General features: G+C 34.1%; 2 protein-coding genes across 3 annotated transcripts; both read left to right on the forward strand.

The window, feature by feature from the left end:
* Positions 1 to 3,588: 3,588 nt before the first annotated feature.
* Positions 3,589 to 11,033, forward strand: LOC109177452 (probable polyamine transporter At1g31830). Its single transcript, XM_019326847.1, has 2 exons — positions 3,589 to 3,893; positions 9,254 to 11,033. Exons 1-2 carry the CDS (start codon positions 3,768 to 3,770, stop codon positions 10,724 to 10,726), a joined length of 1,599 nt encoding a protein of 532 aa, XP_019182392.1. The 5' UTR covers positions 3,589 to 3,767; the 3' UTR covers positions 10,727 to 11,033.
* A 6,047-nt stretch (positions 11,034 to 17,080) lies between these two features.
* LOC109177214 (pentatricopeptide repeat-containing protein At4g38150) lies at positions 17,081 to 19,686 on the forward strand. 2 transcript variants are annotated; one of them, XM_019326526.1, is made up of 3 exons: positions 17,081 to 17,203; positions 17,997 to 18,099; positions 18,183 to 19,686. In XM_019326526.1, exon 3 carries the CDS (start codon positions 18,192 to 18,194, stop codon positions 19,236 to 19,238), a length of 1,047 nt encoding a protein of 348 aa, XP_019182071.1. In that variant the 5' UTR covers positions 17,081 to 17,203; positions 17,997 to 18,099; positions 18,183 to 18,191; the 3' UTR covers positions 19,239 to 19,686. The 2 variants fall into 2 exon arrangements, with proteins under 2 accessions (XP_019182071.1, XP_019182072.1); XM_019326527.1 differs by having other exon boundaries at positions 17,997 to 18,057.
* Positions 19,687 to 20,699: the final 1,013 nt, after the last annotated feature.

Raw genomic sequence — 20,699 nt, forward strand, 5'->3', positions numbered from 1 at the left:
ATTTATTTAATATTTACAAGTGGCATGTTAAAGGGGTTACAGTAAAGGGATAATTTTTTTTTTTTTAAAATCATTTGGATGTATTGTTAGGGTCCGTTTGGAAAGCAGGAAAATGACTTCTGAAAAATGAGTCATTTTCCAAAAGTTATTTTTCTTTTCTGTGTTTGGCTGCAAAATGGAAAACTGTCTTTTGGTGTTTGGCTCATTTTCTGAAAATGATGTAGAATTATATAATTAAACATTTTATATAATTAATTATTTTGTTTAAAATATATAAAATTTACAATAATATTCTAAATAATAATATTTATTTTAAAAATCAAATAACATTATTTATTAAAAAAATTAAAAAAAATAAAAAAATATTAATTGGTTTCCGGCGGAAACCAAGATTTGATTTCCGCCGGAAACCATGACATGGTTTCCTGTGCGGAACTCATGGTTTCCGGCGGAAACCATGACTTCCACACTGAAACCATATGGTTTTCGCGCCGGAAACCAAGATCTGGGCAGAAACCAGATGTTTTTTTTTTTTTTTTTAACCTCTGGTTTCCGGCGGAAACCAGTGCTCAGGTTTCCGGCGGAAACCTGTCGGAAACTAGTGAGCCTAAAAGCTAGAGGATGAAGATGCCAATGAAGATGAAGAAAGTCAATGTTTTTGACGTGAAGAAATGAAGAAGTCAATATCTGAAAAATGACTTCCCCTTTTTTTAAGGGGAAGTTGTTTTCCTTAAAAATGGGTCTATTTTTCATTGACCAAATTCTATTTTCCATTGACTTGAGCATTTTCCTTCTTGCCAAACACAGGAAACCCGTAAAATGATTTCCAGAAATCATTTTTCGGGTTTCCAAACACACCCTTAATGTAAGTAATAAAATGATCAAATTGACTTAAATATTGAAAACATATGAATGGAAATTGATTTTTATTAAGATAAAACAAAATTAATTATTTAATGATATGTTTGATAATATAGTAGTGAAATTGATGGTTTAGCCTTTCTTTTTTCTGCCCCAATTTTATGAAGAAAAAAAAAAAAGGTTTTATTTCTATTATGTTATAGTTCAAATTATAGTATGACTTGTTTCAAAACAAAAAATTATAGTATGACTGTTACTTCTCGGACGAATAGTTTATATTTAGAACACATACACATATATAAATCAACTTTACTTGAAAAGTCAATTAGTTCCTTAAATTTTTAAAAAGTGCAATTACGTACACCCTTTTAACAGGTTTGGCAATTCGTGTATACGGATTCGTTAACAGGTCGACACGAACACGATAAGGCTAAACACGGACACGACACGACACGTTAAGGTTAACGGGTTCAAATTTTTAACACGAACTCAATTTGTTAAAGGGTTAAATGTGTTGACATAGATTTTGTTAACAGCTTTTGAGTCGTGTCGACACGATATGACACGAAACCCGTTTAAACTCGTTAAACCCCTCTCTCTCTCTCTCTCTCTCTCTCTCTCTATATATATATATATATATATATATATATATATATATATATATATATATATATATTAAAAAAAAAACTAAAATATAAAGTCAAGTTATATAAAAAATAAATAAAACCTACAATTCAATGCATCAAACAAATTAAAAAAAATATTCAATTTATAACATTCATAAAATGATAAAATAACATCCAAAAATCATAATTAAACACAACAAAAATTCAAAATTCAGATTGTTGAACATCAATAGTTGGTGTAGGATCTTGGCCTAATGTTGTAAATTGATCATTGGCAAATTATGATGTGCATCCGTATGCACCGCATCTGTATGCACCATGCATGGTGCATACGGATGCAAAACTGACGTCGTTTTGCATCAAAACGCGCGTCCTACTTAAAAAAAATCAGTTTCGATTCCCAACAACAACATTATGTTATTCATTTTTTAGTTCATTCATTCTGGAATTTTTAGTTATGCAATTCTGGATGTATAGTTATGCAATTCTGAATGTGTAGTTATGAAGTTATGGATGTGTAGTTATGCAATTCTGGATTTATAGTTATGAAGTTATGGATGTGTAGTTATGCAATTCTGGATTTATAGTTATGAAGTTATGGATGTGTAGTTATGCAATTCTGGATGTATAGTTATGAAGTTATGGATGTGTAGTTATGCAATTCTGGATTTATAGTTATGAAATTATGGATGTGTAGTTATGTAATTCTGGATGTATAATTATGAAATTATGGATGTGTAGCAATGTTGCAAAAATCGCGCCTAGGCGCCATTGCGCCGCCGCGAGGAACGGCCTCCGCGGCCGGCCGCCTAGCCGGTTTTTTTTTTTTTTTTTTTTTTTTTTTTTTTTTTGAAAATGTCGGAAAAGTTTCGGAAGGCATAACTTTTGACTCGGTTGTCCGATTTGGACAATTTTTTTTTTCAAATCGCGTATTTTTCGAGATCTATCCACCGCTGCCGAAGGCGGTTTGGTCCACTAATTTCTCAAAAAAATGCTTCTTTAGCTCTTAATTTTAGTTTTTTATGTATTTAGATGGTTTAAACAATCTTTTGAACACTTTTACAACCACTTTCGTAAATAATTTCTAAGAAATAACTATAGAAACCTTATGTTTTATTACTAAATTTTAAAAATTTTAAATTTTAAATTTTATTTTTAATTAAAAAAATAAAAAATAAAAAATAATAATAATAAATAAAAATAAAAAATCGGCGCCTAGGGGGCGCCTAGCGTGTTTTGCAACATTGATGTGTAGTTATGCAATTCTGATTTTTTTTTTTTAAAGTTAGACATCAAAACGACGTCGTTTTTGCATCCGGATACACCATGTTTGGTGCATACGGATGCACAGCATAACGATCCTTGATCATTAGTCATGTTCATAACATGCATCTTTTGTAATCGCATTCATGACAATGGTTTTTAGCGGGTTATAAACAGTTTTGTGTAAACGGGTTAACACGATAATATTAACGGGTTCTTAATAGGTTTAACGAGTTGACCCGTTAAGACACGAAACATAACGGGTCAACCCGTTAACAACCCGGGACACATTAAGGCTAAACACTAACCCGTTATTTCGTGTCCGATTTCGTGTTGTGTCCATAATTGCCGGGTCTAGGTTATATTGAAACGATGAAATCCAAAAACTAATACTCCGTAAATGATATGCTATTACAGGTTATTAGGGTTCCGGCATCAATTTTATCCATCTCCGGCAACCGCGCGACGATCGAACGGTCACCAGTCGCCATTTACCATAGAAGGCGACCAGTTGGGGACGCCTTTTCTAGTAGATGACGACCTGCTGCAATATATATTTTTATAACTCATAATGTACATTATTCTAACACATAAAGTATATTATTTCAACACTTAATGTACTTTATCTTACCCTAAAAATTTCATTATTCTAACACATAATGTATATTATCTTACTCTAAAAATTTCATTATTCTAACTCATAAAATTTAGCGACGTCATTAGTTGTGTGGAATAACAATCCACACAATAATTTACCATATATACACACACCCCTTAAAATAGCCATTATTGGATTTATTACTTATCTTCTCTCTCTCTCTCTCTCTGAATTTCATAGCCTATAATTCCTATAAACTCCCCCCCACCCACCGCTCCTCATATTATATCATCTCATAATTGTAGCATGTTAATAGTGTCTCCTTATTGCTCATCTCTCTCACCTGGTCTTCCACTGCTATGCTTCACCCCTGTTCCCTGACATTCATTCTCGGATCAGACCCGACAGCCTGAAATCAAATGGCGCCGATTGGCTCAAACAACGACGGCCCGCCGCCGTCCACCGTTGAGATGATCCCCACCAATGGTCACAACAAACAACCACAACTCCACCCAAACATTTGCTCTGACCACAACAATGATGAGGTAAATCGCCTTTCCTTTTCCATAATTCTCTGTTTCGATCGGATTCGGCTTTGATTTTTGTGCTTCTTTGAATCTTTTTCCTGTATATATATGCTCTGTGATGTGACCTTGTGAGTATGAACATGGCGGCGCCCAAAAAGTAGCTCGCTTGTTCTTCTGTAATTTAGAGTTTCACCGTAATTAGGAGCCTAATTAATTTATACTTAGTGCTGGGTTACGCTAGTCTTTTTTTTTTTTTTTTTTTTTTTTTTGAAAAATCATTTCAAATTATGGAATACAAGAGGAAATCATTTTAAGATGAGAAAGTTGTTGGAATAATTTGTGATGACTAGGGGGGTTTTTAAAAAAATAAAAATTGGAATGACTTAAGAGGATAAAATTATGAAATTACATTTTTTTTTTTTACTTTGTCTCAAAAATCAAAATAGACATTTACCAAAAAATCTACTAGATGACCAAAAGTGACAAAAAAATACAATATTTAAACAAAAGTTGATCAATATAAAATTACTAAAATGATATTGACTCAAAACGTATATATTCTCGTCATACTTTCTTTCCTTATTATGTAAAAATAAGGGAAAATAAAGTGAATTAATTTTGTAATAATTAATAATGAGAAACAACTAATGAGGACATTTTTTTTTTTTGAATGCTACTAGCTCTATTACAATGTAGTATCTACTGAAACACAAAGAGCCAATAACGCCTCCACTGAGGCTCGAAATCACAATCTTCCAAATAGAAGTCCAACCCGGATACCATTAGACCACATAGTCCTGGTAACTAATGAGGACATAAGATGACATAATCGTGTGATTTAGTCGAGGTAGAGGCTTAATTAAGAGTTTTTTTTGTTTATTAGGATTGTAATTAGTTTTTTTTAGTATCATTAACTCCGTTATAATGTAATATCTATTTATACATACTTTTTTAAACGTATTAAATTACAAAGAGTCAATATTTCACTGAAATTCGAAACTGTGACCTCTTATTTAAGATTTATTTATTTTTTTTATTAGGATGGTAATTAATTGGTTTTAGACTTTTAGTTAATTAGTTGCGTGAGGTAGTAGGATAACATAGCGCAATCCAACTGTTTCATTAAAAGTAGAAACGTACGGAATTTACATACGTTAAAGTTGAAGTCCAGCAGTTTGTGTTCCACACTTCCACTAGCTATATAATAATCTCCAAAGTAAAAAATTAATGAAATAATATTTATGTTGTATTATAAAAAGAAGAAGTCAAACTTACGAAAAAATTGTTCTGTATCAAATTATATTTTAGATTATTTATGATCGTATCAATGAATCAATGATGTTATATTACTGTTTCGATTGTCATAGATATATTATCTGACCTGACAACTCTCACTTACTAAAACTATTCTCATTAAATGTTAAAAGAGTAATAATAGAAATGTAATACTTATATAGAAAATGTAATACTAATTATGAATAAATTGTTTATTATTTATAGGGAAAAATATAATACTGTTAAATTAAAATGTAATATTTACGACTGAATAGTTACTCATCATGCATGATGAAAAATATAATACTGCGTGCGTATTAATATTTACCCGCATGGACAGCTCGACTGGTCACAGAGGTGAAACTTTAAAAGAATGAATAAATTGTTTAATTGTTATTTATGAGAGAAAATGTAATACTTATAACGAAAAATGTGATACTTTTGATGAAAATGTAATATTTTAAATCAAAATATAATATTAAGAGTTGAAAAGTTACTTATTATGAAAATTGTAATACTTGTGTCGAAAAATGTAATATTTTTCAAAAATTCAACCTTTCTCACGAATGAGGGTTCATGAGACGTTTGTTAGGCTGGAACGTAGGGGACCTTTGGAGTTGGAGATTCAACTTTTAGAAACAGTGTTTAATTAATTAATAGGAAAATAACATGTTTTCCAAAAAAAAAAAAAAAATGTTGATGAGTTGCATTTTTTAATGTATCGTAGGCGATAATCTTGCACTTATCTTTAATTTCACATCCCTTCATTTCTGGTTATTGTTACATAGGGTGATGAGTGATGACACACCATTTTGGGGTCACGTGGTCCTCACAATTATGCTCTTTCCCATTTTATACCGCCGGATTCTGATTATACCTAAAAATTTAAAATTTCACACAAAAATTTCTATTTTTTTTATTTCTATATAAAAAATAACATTATTCAATTTAAAATATTTAAAAGTTCTTTTGGTATGAAAACAAAAGAACGTGTGAGAGGTGCTGGTAATGTACATAGTCTTGTATGTGATAAAATTATATTTCTCTTATATATTTTTATAAATAATTGAAAAGTTTAACATTATTTTATTAAATAAAACACGCAATATTATGTCACTTGTTATACCATAAACAAAGGTCCACCTTGCAAAGTGAACCGGATCCACATAATAATTTGTGATATTATGCAGTATCTTAATTTTTTTTTAGATAAACATATATTATGAAAGCTTAATTAGCACAAGAAATAAAGATGTGGTCCAAAAGTAACGCATTTCTCCCATAATTATTAGCATTTGCATTTTATGTTTCTTATTTTGAAAAGTGGTGTCAATTAATTAATATGTTGAATGTATATGCGTCATTATGAGTTCGAACTTTCTTCTTATTTATTTATTTATTTATTTATTTATTATTATTATTATTATTATTATTATTATTATTTTATTTATTTTTTTGCATTTTCCCCAATATTTTTATAAATTTTATTTTGCTATCCTCACTTTCAAACTCTGAGGGCCCGCCCGGCCACCCTCATGGCTCCCAAAGGCAATATAGAAATTATGAATCTACAGTACATAAATTATGAATGTGCAGTATAGAAATTATGAATCTACAGTATAGAAATTATGAATGTGCAGTATAGAAATTATGAATCTACATTAAATTTTATGAATTTACAGTATAAAAATTATGAATCTAGAATATAAAAATTATGAATGTACAACGTGTCCACCATGCACATGGTGGACACGGGTTGAGGGCATAACGCTCCACTTGCATTAAGGTCAACTATATTTTAGATGAGTTATTTGTATTGTCATAGTGGACCAATATGCACTTGACTTTTTTGCATTTAGCCATGTATGTTTAATGGGCCAGAGGTGGACCCCGCCAGGTGGCGTCACCGTGTTGCCCACCTCAATAAGGCGCATTGCATTGCACATTTGCATCCATACTTGAGCCTCGGCACAACATGATATATGTTTGAAAATGAATGAAGAAATGTTCATTGTGAAATATGTTGTGGATCCCTTTAATAATAGATGTGGTCATTTCAACATTCACTTCTTATTGATGGAGTAGAATGTTAGAAAAGGAAGAAAAAAAACAAGTATACAGTAGTATTATGATTGATTGTTATGTAAAATAGTATAAAGTAAAATAAAGATGCATAGTACAAAAATGTTATGAGTTTGGATGAACGGAGATTTTTTGGGTGCATGATAGTAAGTGATAGGTCAAGGGTGAGACTTAAAATATTAAACCTATAATGAAGCGAATTGGATGCGGTGTTTATATACAAAACTCGTATACAATCTCACTTGACCCACCATGTTATATATATATATATGAAAATCGGATAAGATGCGGTAACTTTCTCCCGTCAGATAAGCTGAGATCAACAGTAGAAAATTAATGAGAAGATGAAAAAATGCAGTGGCATTTTTATAATTTTGTGCACCATGTATATTTCTGTGGTGCACAAAGTGCTGATCTGTGGTGCATTAAGCGTTGATTTGTGGTGTACTAAGCGATGGTATGTGGTGTATCGCCAAGTGGTTGAAAATCGATGGAAAGGGAAAAAAAAGCAATGTCATTTTGATAATTTTGTGCATCATGTATATTTCTGTGGTGTACTAAGCGTTGGTTCGTGGTGCACCGCCAAGTGGCTGAAAAAAGTGCAGTGGGTTCAATAGGCACATTGAGCATTATTGTTGGACCAACCGGTCTATTGAACTTGTTGACAGGTCTATTAAACCCGTCGATATGCCCTGTGACCCATGAGTTTGATGCCCCCGTTGTGTGGTGCACCAAGGGATTGGCATATAGTGGGAAAATTATATCGTGCACTGCGGTGCATAATCGATCATGCACATCGCATCAAAACGACGTCGTTTTGTTAAATGAAAAGAAACGGCATTTGTTTTCCGTTGTTTCGCACCCTTTCGCAAAAAGTAACTCTATTATTCAGTTTCATTTTGTATACACTACAGTTTCAGTTTAACACAACTACAGTTTCATTTTGATATAACCACAGTTTCATCCGATATTTATAGGCTTAAATATGTGAAAAAGTTATTTAATTTTATTTTATATACACTATAGTTTTATTAAAACAAAACTACATGATCATTTTGATATAATTACAGCTTCATTTTACAATATACACTCAAATATGTGAAATGTTATTCAGTTTCATTTTAAATACACTGCAGTTTCATTTCACCACAACTACAGTATCATTTTTATATAACTGGAGTTTCATTTGATAATATAAAAATAATACGCGAGGCAATGTCAGTTTAGATATACTGTAGTGTCAGTTGGTGTTTAATACACCAAACATGCGGACTCCGTTAACGGTAACGGCGAGTCATTTTTTTACTTAAAGAAACAAAGCCGTTTTTTACAGCGGCACCGCGGTCTACGATATAACGACTGCATATAGTGCACTAAGGGTTTATCTTTGGATACCTTACAATGCTTTGGACTCAAAGCACCACCAATCATATATAAATGCATTACCAAACATATCTAAATGCACCAGCATATCATTTAAATTATAAAAATGTCATCACTTTTGTCCACATTTTATTTGATTTTCCGCCGTTAATGTAAGCTCATCTAATAGTCATAATCTGTCTGCACGAAAGGAGTCATCCGCACAAGAACCATCCCCTATATAACAAGTATATTAGTATAGACTCCGTAGTTAGTTTTAAAAATCTTTATAACTGACATTAACTTTTTACTATTTTTAGTTTTAAACTGATAAGTTTATTTGAAAAAAAAAAAAAATTTAAAGAAACATTTTAATAAAATAATAAATGGTAAGTATGCATAGTAGATACCCACATCCCAATGTAGATTTTGAAAACAGTTTACCGTTAACGGAGAAAGTATTAAGGTGAATTAGATGAATCGATGGTGAATATAGTCATCCTTGACTCATTATCATCCTAGGTTTAAATTGATGTGCATTAGATGTTGAAGAGGGAAAAACACCATCGCTTTGGGGCTTTGAAGAAAAACAAATTAGTTTCTGCAGGAAAATGTTGTTGTTCTGATTCGGGCTGTGTGTTTTGTCTTACTGAATGCAGAAATCGAGGGGTACACCTAACAGAGAGACTCCATTTTCAACTGGGGAACGTAATGGCTGCGCAGTGATTAACGAAGTTCCTGTTCCTATTCCTCTTCATCTTCCTCCTCCCAGACAAAACAGAGGCAAGAAAGTTTCAGTCTTGCCCTTAGTTTTTATCATTTTCTATGAAGTATCGGGAGGACCGTTTGGCGTGGAGGATAGCGTGGGGGCAGCCGGCCCCCTTCTTTCTCTTCTTGGATTCTTGTTGTTCCCACTCATATGGAGTGTCCCAGAGGCACTGATCACAGCTGAGATGAGCACAATGTTCCCTGAAAATGGTGGCTATGTGGTGTGGGTTTCTTCTGCTTTGGGCCCTTTCTGGGGTTTTCAGCAAGGTTGGATGAAATGGCTGAGTGGGGTTATTGATAATGCACTCTACCCTGTTATGTTTCTTGATTATCTCAAATCTGAGATCCCAGCACTATCTGGTGGCCTTCCTAGGGTTTTAGCAGTATTGGGTTTGACTGTTGTGCTCACTTTCTTGAATTATAGGGGTTTAACTGTTGTGGGGTTCTTTGCTGTTCTTCTTGGGGTGTTCTCAATTCTTCCCTTTGTGGTTATGGGGCTGATTTCCATTCCCAAGATAAGCCCTAAAAGATGGTTGGTGGCAGATATCCATAATGTAGATTGGAATCTATATCTCAACACTCTCTTTTGGAACCTCAACTATTGGGACTCAATAAGTACTTTAGCAGGGGAAGTGGAAAACCCAAAGAAAACCCTGCCAAGGGCTTTGTTTTATGCCATGATTCTGGTGGTTTTGGGGTACTTCTTCCCGGTTTTAACCGGGACCGGAGCCGTTCCCCTCCAGCGTGACCAATGGACCGACGGGTACTTCTCAGACGTAGCGAAAATCATAGGCGGGGCGTGGCTAAGATGGTGGATTGAAGCGGCTGCAGCAGTGTCGAACATAGGGATGTTCGTGGCTGAGATGAGCAGCGACTCGTTTCAGCTTCTTGGCATGGCGGAAAGAGGGATGCTCCCCGAGTTCTTCGCGAGGAGATCCCGCCATGGAACCCCACTCATCGGGATCCTCTTCTCAGCATCCGGGGTCATCTTACTCTCCTGGCTCAGCTTTCAGGAGATTATAGCAGCAGAGAACTTCCTGTACAGTTTTGGAATGATACTAGAGTTCATAGCTTTCATTTGGCTGAGAATTAAGCAGCCTAACGCCCCGCGACCTTACAAGATACCCTTTGGTACAATTGGAGCTTTTCTGATGTGCGTACCGCCTACCTTGCTCATATGCGTCGTCTTGGCGTTCTCCTCGGCTAAAGTTGCACTTGTAAGCCTCGTTGCAGTCGCCATCGGGCTGGCATTGCAGCCGTGTCTTAAGCACGTCGAGAAGAAAAGATGGCTCAAGTTTTCAACTAGTTCGGATCTGCCTGATATTCGTCGTCATACTACACCTGATCAAACATCAATAATCTGATCAAACTCAACATCTTAGTGTATACACAGTTTGATATTATTGCAAGAAATCCAGCTCACAATAGTCTCTGAAACTGATATGTTGTTTGCTTTAGTGAGATGGGTTGGTAGATAGATAGATATCTATTATCACTTCAATATGTAGTTTTTTCTTTGTAGATTAGTAATCTTAAGTTGTTTCAAATGCTCTCTAAGTTTGGTTGTAAATAGGCATGGATCAATTGGTATGCTATAATCCGAGATTTGATAGTATATCATTATTACATCACTCATAATCAAAATCATGTTTCGGACTGGTTAGCCAAGAACTATAGAGTTGAGCCTGATTTGGCCCTTTTGTTTTTATTGCCTGAATGCCAATAAAGTAACTTCAATTTGAGTTAAGTCTTTTTTCCTCATTAGTTTTGCTTATTTTCCTCGTTGACATGCAAACTATACATCGCATGCAAATGGATCAAATCAACTTGTCAGAAACACTTGATGTCAATCCCACAACATGGGAATTACCAATGTCAACCCCTTCCTCTTCTATTGTTACGCGCTAATCCGTTTGAATCCACATTAGAGGATTTAATACGTTTGCTTCACTCACCTTCTCATGGTGAAGATGTTTCGTCACAACTTATTATAGTATTAACTATTTATAATTTAAGTCTCAAACTAAATAATAACCGTGTATACACACACAATCTTGATTCAAATTTTATATCAAAACCCCGTTCAGCGATTCTTATATTGAATGTGAAATTAAAAGGCATGTTACAGATAAACAATCCTTTGACGAATACATATGCATATGCATGTGTAGGTTTATCAGTATATAGTATTCATTAATATGGTATAAATTTTAATTTTAAAAACATAGTTGGACAATATATATATACATACACACACGATTCATGATTCATCATAAAATTCAATTTCCCTTTTACATAATTTTTTTATAACAATTACAATGATTTTTTTTTTGAGTTAATTAATTACATAAATAGTCACTTGACTATGACATTTACCTGTTTTTATTTTTAACTCTCATTTAGATTATAAATGGTCCATTGACTATTCATTTGTTCTAAATTTGGTCATTCAGTTAAATGTCTAATTAGTAAGGGGGATAATGTAAAATTTTGATTCTGCACATTCCAACTAATGATGAACTTAGGGGGTGTTTGGTTCAATTTATATAAGATAACTGATGCTATATTTGTTTGGGAATATAAGATTCTCATGCTTGGTTCATGTTATATAATTTTCCTAGGGAATGTCACATAACCTCAACATTAATGTATTAAGTTTATGAATTCAATTTGTCCATCTCAACAACAAATTAATTTTTGCATTATTACCATTAAATTTAATATTTTCTAAATGGATATTGGCCAAATTTGGAACAAAATTAATAATCAAGGAACCATTTATGGTCAAATTGAAAGTAAAGCTAAGGATGAAAATTAGTGAATATCAATAGTTAAGAGATCATTCCAATTGAAAGTCGAGTAAAAATTGATAAATATCAATAGTCAAATGATCATTCCTATAATTGACTTTTTTTTTTTTAATTTAACTTTAACCTTTTGAACGATTTATCATGCCCACAAAAGGTAAAATTCATCGCCTCAAGGCCCTGACTTAACGGCTCTTAGGTGATCGAGAGGATTAGTGCCTAGTGTTCGCAATGAGCTCATACATTGGGTGTAACTTCCAGTATCTTTGCTTAGAATTTACTATTTAAATACTAACTGAGCTCATCGTGCAAGCTTTGAATGATTTATGAGTTAATACCCAAAATGGTCTACCGGACGTCGTCTTCTCCGGTAGAAATAGTCGTCGGATTTTTTATTTTTATTTTTTTGTACTTGTCGGAATGTCACCGGAATATCGCCGGAATCTTGAATGACTGGTTATTTCAGGTAAATAACCTGCTACTGGGGTTATATGCCTCAAAATAACAAGTTCAAGTGTGTAATTATACTCTTTTAAAGTTCAAGTGGCTAATTGCACTTTTGATGAAAGTTTAAGGGTCTATTTGACCCTTTTCCCTAATTAATAAGATAATCATACATTTCTAATACATAAGGTTATGAAATACAGAGTGATATTATATATTCTATAGCAACTAAGTATTGTAAAAAATAATAATGTTGTATAAGTTGTTATTTAAACAAAATATTGATATAAGTATCAAAACTTTTTTGAAGAACATATAATGAATAACATAAGTTTATTTTTATTTTTATATCAAACTGATGATTTTTTATGGACTAGACCCACCATAATTTGGACAACTTAAAAAATAATTCGATACAATTTTAATAAGACTTTGGGCCCTTAATATGGCACAATCGGGCTGCAATTGGTTAGTAAACAAATGAAATAAATAAAGGAGAATGACCATTTTAGTTCAATCGTTATGCCATGGAACCGTGTTCACCATTCATGGTGAATACATTCACGGTTCCAACGGTGTTAGTACACTGTTATCTTTTTTCTTTTTCTTAATTAATTGCGTAACTTTTCTTCTTCATTTTCACATTTCACAGTTTCACTGAGCAATGATTTCGGACATTCATAAATTATGAATTCATGCCTGCACATTCACTTTGGAACCATGCCTACACATTCCTGTCCGAAATCACGGACATTCATAAATTATGAATCCATGCTTGCACATTCACTTTGGAACCATGCCTACACATTCACTTTGGAACCATGATATTATGAAATTTCTGTTATAAGATTATGAATTTTCAGTTATGAGATTATGAATTTTCTGTTATGAGATTATGAATTTTCTGTTATGAAATTATGAATTTTCTGTTATGAAATTATGAATTTTCTGTTATGAGATTATGAATCTACATTACATTCATAATCTCATAACAGAAAATTCATAATTTAATAAATATTTTACTTTTATGCGATTATGAATTTTCATTACATTCATAATCTCATAACAGAAAATTCATAATTTGATCAAAGGCGCGCCGTTAACTTCACATTCGCGATTTTTTTTTTTTTTTTTTTTTTTTTTTGCCTAAAAACGACGTCGTTTGGACTTGTGTTCACCATTCACGGTGAACACGTTTCCAGGGCATAATTTGCGACCATCCTCAAAATATGATAGTGTGAAATTGGGCAAATTATTGTGTGGACCATGATCCACATAATGTTATGTGGACTATAACATAAAGTACATTTTTAATATACTAAATGTACATTATTTTATAGTATACAAAATATGGTCCACACAACTTGTATGGAGTATGGCCCACACAATAATGATTGGTTAAATTGGCCCCTTAAGTTGACCGGATAGTGTAATTGGGTCCCCTAACTAAAAAAGCTCCATTCAAATCTTCTAAACTTGTAAAATTGTTCAATTAAGTCCAAAGTGACTTGTTTAACAGGTTAAGTCTTCACATTGTTGACACAGTGTCATTTTAAAATATTTGTTTATTTCTTTTTTTATATAAATTTTATTTATTTATTTATTAAAATATATATTATATACATAAATAAATAAATAAATAACCACAACCATCGGCTGTCTAGCGAGGAAGTCGGTGGCTGAGACGCCCATGGCCTTCAGATCTAGAACGAGATCCATGGCTGAGACAGCCACCGTTATCGCCACCTAGAGCTGAAACACTAACTTCGCTGCCATCACAGCTTGGTACACCTTACAAACCACCGCAAAAACCCTTTCCAATACCGTCGCTACCCAGAACCGAAACACCAACTTCGCCTCCCTCTAAGAATTACCAGCCACTAGTGGGAGCTCCAATTGCTCCACCATCACAGCCCGAAACTCCTCACATGCCCCCACAAGGACCATATCCTGCAGCATCGCCGCCAAACAAGTCAATAATGCCACCGACCCCAACACCTCCGGGAGGAAATCACAGTCCGGCATCACCACCCACAAAGCCACCGTGTGGCCCCCGAACACCAGCTCCATATCCCCACTATCCCAAACCGACTAGCCCATCAGCATCACCATTACCCTATACATTGCCACCCTTAACATCATTTCCTCCCTATGCCTCATCGCCGTCTCCATTCTCTTACGTTATGACGTCTCTGTTCTCTTCCATTCCGCCGTTATCTAGAACCATTGTGTCTCCACCACCGTCAGGAGGCGGAGGAGGGTACCATACGGTAGTCATTGTGGTGTGCGCGTCACTAGGAGGTCTCTTCTTCTTAGCATTCCTCGCACTTGGACTCTTTTGCGTAGCTAAGAAGAAGAAGAAGAAGAAGAAACCGATAGTAGTTCCTCCCTGCGAAGAGGAAACCCCTCCACCGTCGCATCATGGCCGCTCTCGTTCCAGATCTAAAAGCCATGGCCGTCTAAGCCAACCACTTCTTCGCAGGACAGTCGGTGGTTGTGTTTTTTATTTTTATTTTTAAATTATATATATATATATATATATATATATATATATATATATGTGTGTGTGTGTGTGTGTAATTTTAATAAATAAATAAATAAAATTTATAAAAAAAACAAAAATAAAAATAATTTAAAATGACACGTGTCAACAATGTGAAGAGTTGACCTGTTAAACAAGTCATTTTGGACTTAATTGAACAATTTTACAAGTTTAGGGGATTTGAATGGAGTTTTTATTTATTAGGGGATCCAATTGCACTATCTAGTCGACTTAGGGGGCTAATTTAACACTTTTTCCAAATATGATACTATATATAATTAAAGGGCTGAGTTAACCATTATTATAACATAATAATTGAAGGTATAAAATGGTTATTCTCCCAATAAATAATCAGGCCAATTGGCCTAGGCAAATTATTGTGCGTACCATGGTCCACACAACTACATTTTTATTTTTTAATATACTAAAAGTAAATTATTTGTGTACTGAATGTACATTATTTGATAATATATAAAAATCATGTACTTTCAAATAATATATTTTATGTATACAAATAATATATTTTTAATATATTAAAAATGTACTTTTTATTTATGATTCGCATAAATGTGTGGACCATGGCCCATGGAATAATGATTGCCAAGTCAATGGCCCAATTGGATAAATAGGGAGCGTTATGCTGTGCAACCGTGTGCACCATGCATGGTGCACATGGTTGTAAAAACGACGTCGTTTTGACGTCTAACTTAAAAAAAAAAAATAATTCAGTTTCGATTGTCGTTAATGGCGTTATGTTGTGCATAATTTGAACTATACATCCATAACTTCATAACTATACATTCAGAATTGCATAACTAAACATCCATAACTTAATAACTATACACTCAGAATTGCACAACTACACATCCATTAACTTCATAACTATACATTCAGAATTGCATAACTACACATCCATAACTTCATAACTGTACATTGAGAATTGCATAACTACACATCCATAACTTCCTAACTATACATTCAGAATTGCATAACTACACATTCATAACTTCATAACTATACATTGAGAATTGCATACCTACACATCCATAACTTCATAACTATACATTCAGAATTGCATCCATAACTACACATCCATAACTTCATAACTATACATTCAGAATTACATAACTACACATCCATAACTTCATAACTATACATTCAGAATTACATAACTACACATCCATAACTTCATAACTATACATTCAGAATGTGAAATTATAACTTCATAACTATACATTCAGAATTGCATAACTATACATCCATAACTTCATAACTATACATTCAGAATGTGAAATTATAAAATTATGAACATATGTTTACGTAACTAACGACAATCGAAAATGATTTTTTGTTAAAAAGTAAAACGATGCCATTTTTGCAACCGTGTGCACCATGCATGGTGCACAAGAATAATTTGCCGATAAATGGCCAATAGTTATACAATGGACCCAGCCAGGTCCACCTTGCAAGGTGGATCCGGGTCCAAAAGTATACAATCTACATATTTAATGTTCACAATTTACACACTCAATGTTCACAAATTACATACTAAATGTTAGGAGTTTATATGTATTCTATTATATATACAATCCTGTACATACAATAATGAAATTTTTTAGGACACACAATGCATTATGCACCTGGTGCACGATATAAGGATTGTGGAAAATAGGAAAAGGAAGCCTAGCATCTTAGCCTATTCTTACTCTTATCCGCGTGTCACAAGAAAATGTCTATATCAAAAATTTAGAGGAGAGACCAGAATTTAGAAATTCAAGTAACATTTTCAATGTGTAACATAGTATAAAAATATTACTAAGCATAAAGAACAAATTTAAAAAGGTTAAAGATAATATGTAAAAGAATAAAGTGATACACGGATACTCCATACTCCTTGCCTAGATGAACATGAATAGTTGAATACCTCAAGATCAAGACCTGAATATTTTACTCCGTAAAATATTTAATTCCATCTTCCTCACTGGCGCCGCCAGTCGGAAAGCCCAATTTTATGCCAAGATGAAACTTGAAGCTAAGTGCCATTGACGGTACGTCGTATCTTTCTCTTCTTCATTTCTTCGATCGCATACAATTTATTTCCATCTTTACTGGTTATAGCGGGTTTTGGTTGGGTGTTTGGCTATATTCTTTGATAGGGTTTTGGCGGAGTTTGATTGTTCCTTTGAGTAATGGCGCGGTTTTTTGTAGTTCGATTGGAATCAAAATTCTCGCCAGTGCTGTAGAAGTAAAATTACATGATTTGCCCTAAATTTTCCATCCTCAAGATTTCAAATTCCTGATTTTGAATCCTTGTTTAAGCCGATTATAGATATATTATGTCTAAAGGGCTAGTTTTCTGATGGTAAGGAAGAGATTAGTGGCATTGTTACTCACTGTTGGCGAACAAAATTAAAAGCATTGATTAGACCAACATAGCTAAGTTGGTCAGGCTGTTCGATTCTATAACTACAAGGTTACAACTTCAGCAACATATTGGCTTCTTGGTTTGAGCTACAAGTTAGGTTGGTTTACCTCATTCTAGTCCTTTGTCAGCTAGAGTCACAAGGCGGGTTTACCGTGCACATCTTTGGGTAGTGATTGCTGGTTTCTCTTGTCACCCCGAAAAAATAAAAAATAAAATTAAAGCATTGATGATGGTTCTCCAGCAGCTATATGCTATTCAAATGACTAATGAGTGCATAGTCATGGTACCTAAGATTAGGTTTTTGCTTATAGATAAACCAGTGAAGTATTTATTATGTTTCTAATGAATGTACTAATTCATTATCCTGCTTCTCTGTTCCCACATATGCTGTCTTACTCTTTCTGGTTTGCCTGCAGACGAAAGAAGCATTCAAAGAGTGAGAAGAGTATTTCCATCTGTTTGCTGTCACAGAGAGTGGTAATCTTCTTGGGTAAAAGCCATAGAAGTTTCTGCTACCTGGTTGGGTTGTACTTTGGCATGCGGATAATTTAACCTTCTCGTATTCAGTTCAAAGAGTTCATAACGTGGTCAAGACTTTGCAGGTAATAGACATGGCAGCATTGCTGAGAATGAGAGGCAGCAGGGTTTACTCTAAGCAGCAACATAGTCTTTCCTTCTTGCTGAATGAATCACTTTGCTGTGTTCAGCTCCTGAAATTACGCTCAGTCTGTAGTTCTGTCAAATTTGATGATCATCAACACTACAATAATACTCCCAGCTCTCCTAACCCAAATACCCCTCGGTCGAACTTTTCTCCTCCCGAGCCTATACCCAATAGGCCATTGAGAGATGAGTCTAGAAGACCCCGGTTTATTCCCCGGGGCCAACGGCAGGCAGGGAGGCCTTCTGCTAGTTTCAACCGACCTGATGGGCAAGATAGAAATCAGAGTCCACAGGCTAGTAGTGGCGAAGATTTTCTCAAGAGATTTCAGCTTGGATTTGACCATGAAAAAAGCGACCCAAATCATACCAATCCTCTCAAAGGAGAGAGTACTGAGAGTTCTGCTGAGGAATCACCACCTCCACCGCAAGATGCAGATGAGATATTTAAAAAAATGAAAGAAGCTGGGTTGATTCCAAATGCTGTAGCAATGCTTGATGGGCTTTGCAAGGATGGATTGGTTCAAGAGGCAATGAAGCTCTTTGGGCTTATGCGTGAAAAGGGTACCCTTCCGGAAGTAGTTATATACACTGCTGTAGTCGAGGGGTTCTGCAAGGCTTATAATCATGATGATGCTGTGAGAATTTTCCGAAAAATGCAAAGCAATGGCATTATTCCTAATGCTTTCACTTATAGCATCTTGATCCAGGGGCTTTGTCAAGGAAAGAGATTGGAGGATGCATTTGGGTTCTGTCTGGAAATGTTGGAGGCAGGACATTCACCTAACTTAGCAACGTTCATTGGTTTGGTTGATGGGTATTGTAAGGAGAAAACGTTGGAGGATGCCCAGAACATGATTCAAACACTGAGGCAAAAAGGTTATTACCTTGATGAGAAAGCTGTTAGGGAGTACTTGAACAAGAAAGGACCATTCTTACCATTGGTTTGGGAGGCAACCCTAGGCAAGAAAGCTTCACCCAGGCTATCTTTGTTTTAGCTATTTCGAATGCTTGGAAGAGTCTCAATACTTTTCTTCCTCCACCCCACTTTCCATGTGTTCACACATTTTGCCTAGTTCAACAGGTATTGGCTGTTAGCAATTAGCCACTTAAGTTCAAGAACGTCACTGAATGAATGTAGTTAAAGTGGTTGTAGTTAGTTATGCTTGGAGTATCATCAGCCATTGAATGCGATAATATCATTATTTCCATTTCACAATCTGAATTGAAGGTCCTGGAGAAAGATTATTTGCAAACTAAGTAGTTGTTGCAAAGACTGCAATATGGCCAATGTACAATAGTTCATTTCCTTTTGCAGAAAAACCTTTTGCAGGTTGGAGTGGAGAGGAGAGTATGAAGGACAAAAAGAGGATATAGGTGATGCCAGATTTTGTCATCAATAAGACTCAGAAGTAATGAACTAGTCTTATACTTATTTTCAAAATATTTTCAGATTTAAAGATCATCCAATTTGCTAGGGAGGATGGCACAATATGGAATATTTATACTCTGTATTGGATTTAATTTTTATTAATTAGTATGGATATTAAATTTAATTTAAATTTCTTTACTTTTTGGAAATAATTTTTTAAGGTGGGAGTGTGCTTGGGATACTTGGAGGGGAGCCAGGCACCCTATCTTGTGGTCAAGTGGAACGGCTTTTGCTTTTAGTCTAGATAGGTTTAATTCTTATTTAAACTCAATTAGTAAATTAGTAATCTTAACTCAAATTGTAAAGTAGTAATCGAGTTAATACCCATTTTGGTCCCTCAACTATTAGGTAATACGCAATTTAGTCATAAATTATTAAAAGTACTCAATTTAGTCCTCTAACTTGTAAAATCATATCCATTTTGGTCCTCCGTTACAATTGATATCCATCCACCGTTATAAAGAGGGACAAAAAGGTCATTTTATCTATAATCGAGGGACCAAATGGGTTTTATCTATAGTCGAGAGACCAAAATGGGTATTATTATTATTATTATTATTATTATTATTATTATTATTATTATTAGTAGTAGGGAAAATGACACTTTTTCCCTCTGAGTTATATACTTATAGCACTTTTCCCCCCTCAATTATTCAAGTGGCTGTTTTTCCCCCTAAAATGTTAAATGGACATATTTACCCTTAAAATAAATATTTTATTTATTTTTCTTCTCCAACAAATTATGACCATAATTTGGTTCAAACCAAATAAACACTATAGCAACCAAACCGATATATTCCAATTACAATTTAGAATCGAAACTCGATATTTAGAGTTTATTAAAATCCCGGAACGGACGGTTCATGTTCCGAACTGAAAAAATAAAATACATTTATTGTTGAATTTAGACTATTTTTAAAATAAAAATAAAATTTTAAAATAAAAACAGTTCAAAATCGCGAATCGGGTCCGGAACCACCAGTTCACGGTTCAGGATCCAATTTTTTTGATTCATAATTTTAATAAA

The sequence above is a fragment of the Ipomoea nil genome, unplaced genomic scaffold, assembly GCF_001879475.1.
Source record: "Ipomoea nil cultivar Tokyo-kokei standard unplaced genomic scaffold, Asagao_1.1 scaffold0804, whole genome shotgun sequence".
NCBI classification, from domain to species: domain Eukaryota; kingdom Viridiplantae; phylum Streptophyta; class Magnoliopsida; order Solanales; family Convolvulaceae; genus Ipomoea; species Ipomoea nil.

Bases quoted from the DNA above. Each gene is read 5' to 3' on its own strand.
- LOC109177452 (XM_019326847.1), top strand. From the start codon at position 3,768: ATGGCGCCGATTGGCTCAAACAACGACGGCCCGCCGCCGTCCACCGTT. The intron at 3,894-9,253 runs GTAAATCGCCTT...TACTGAATGCAG, and splicing joins CTGACCACAACAATGATGAG to AAATCGAGGGGTACACCTAA.
- LOC109177214 (XM_019326526.1), top strand. From the start codon at position 18,192: ATGGCAGCATTGCTGAGAATGAGAGGCAGCAGGGTTTACTCTAAGCAG.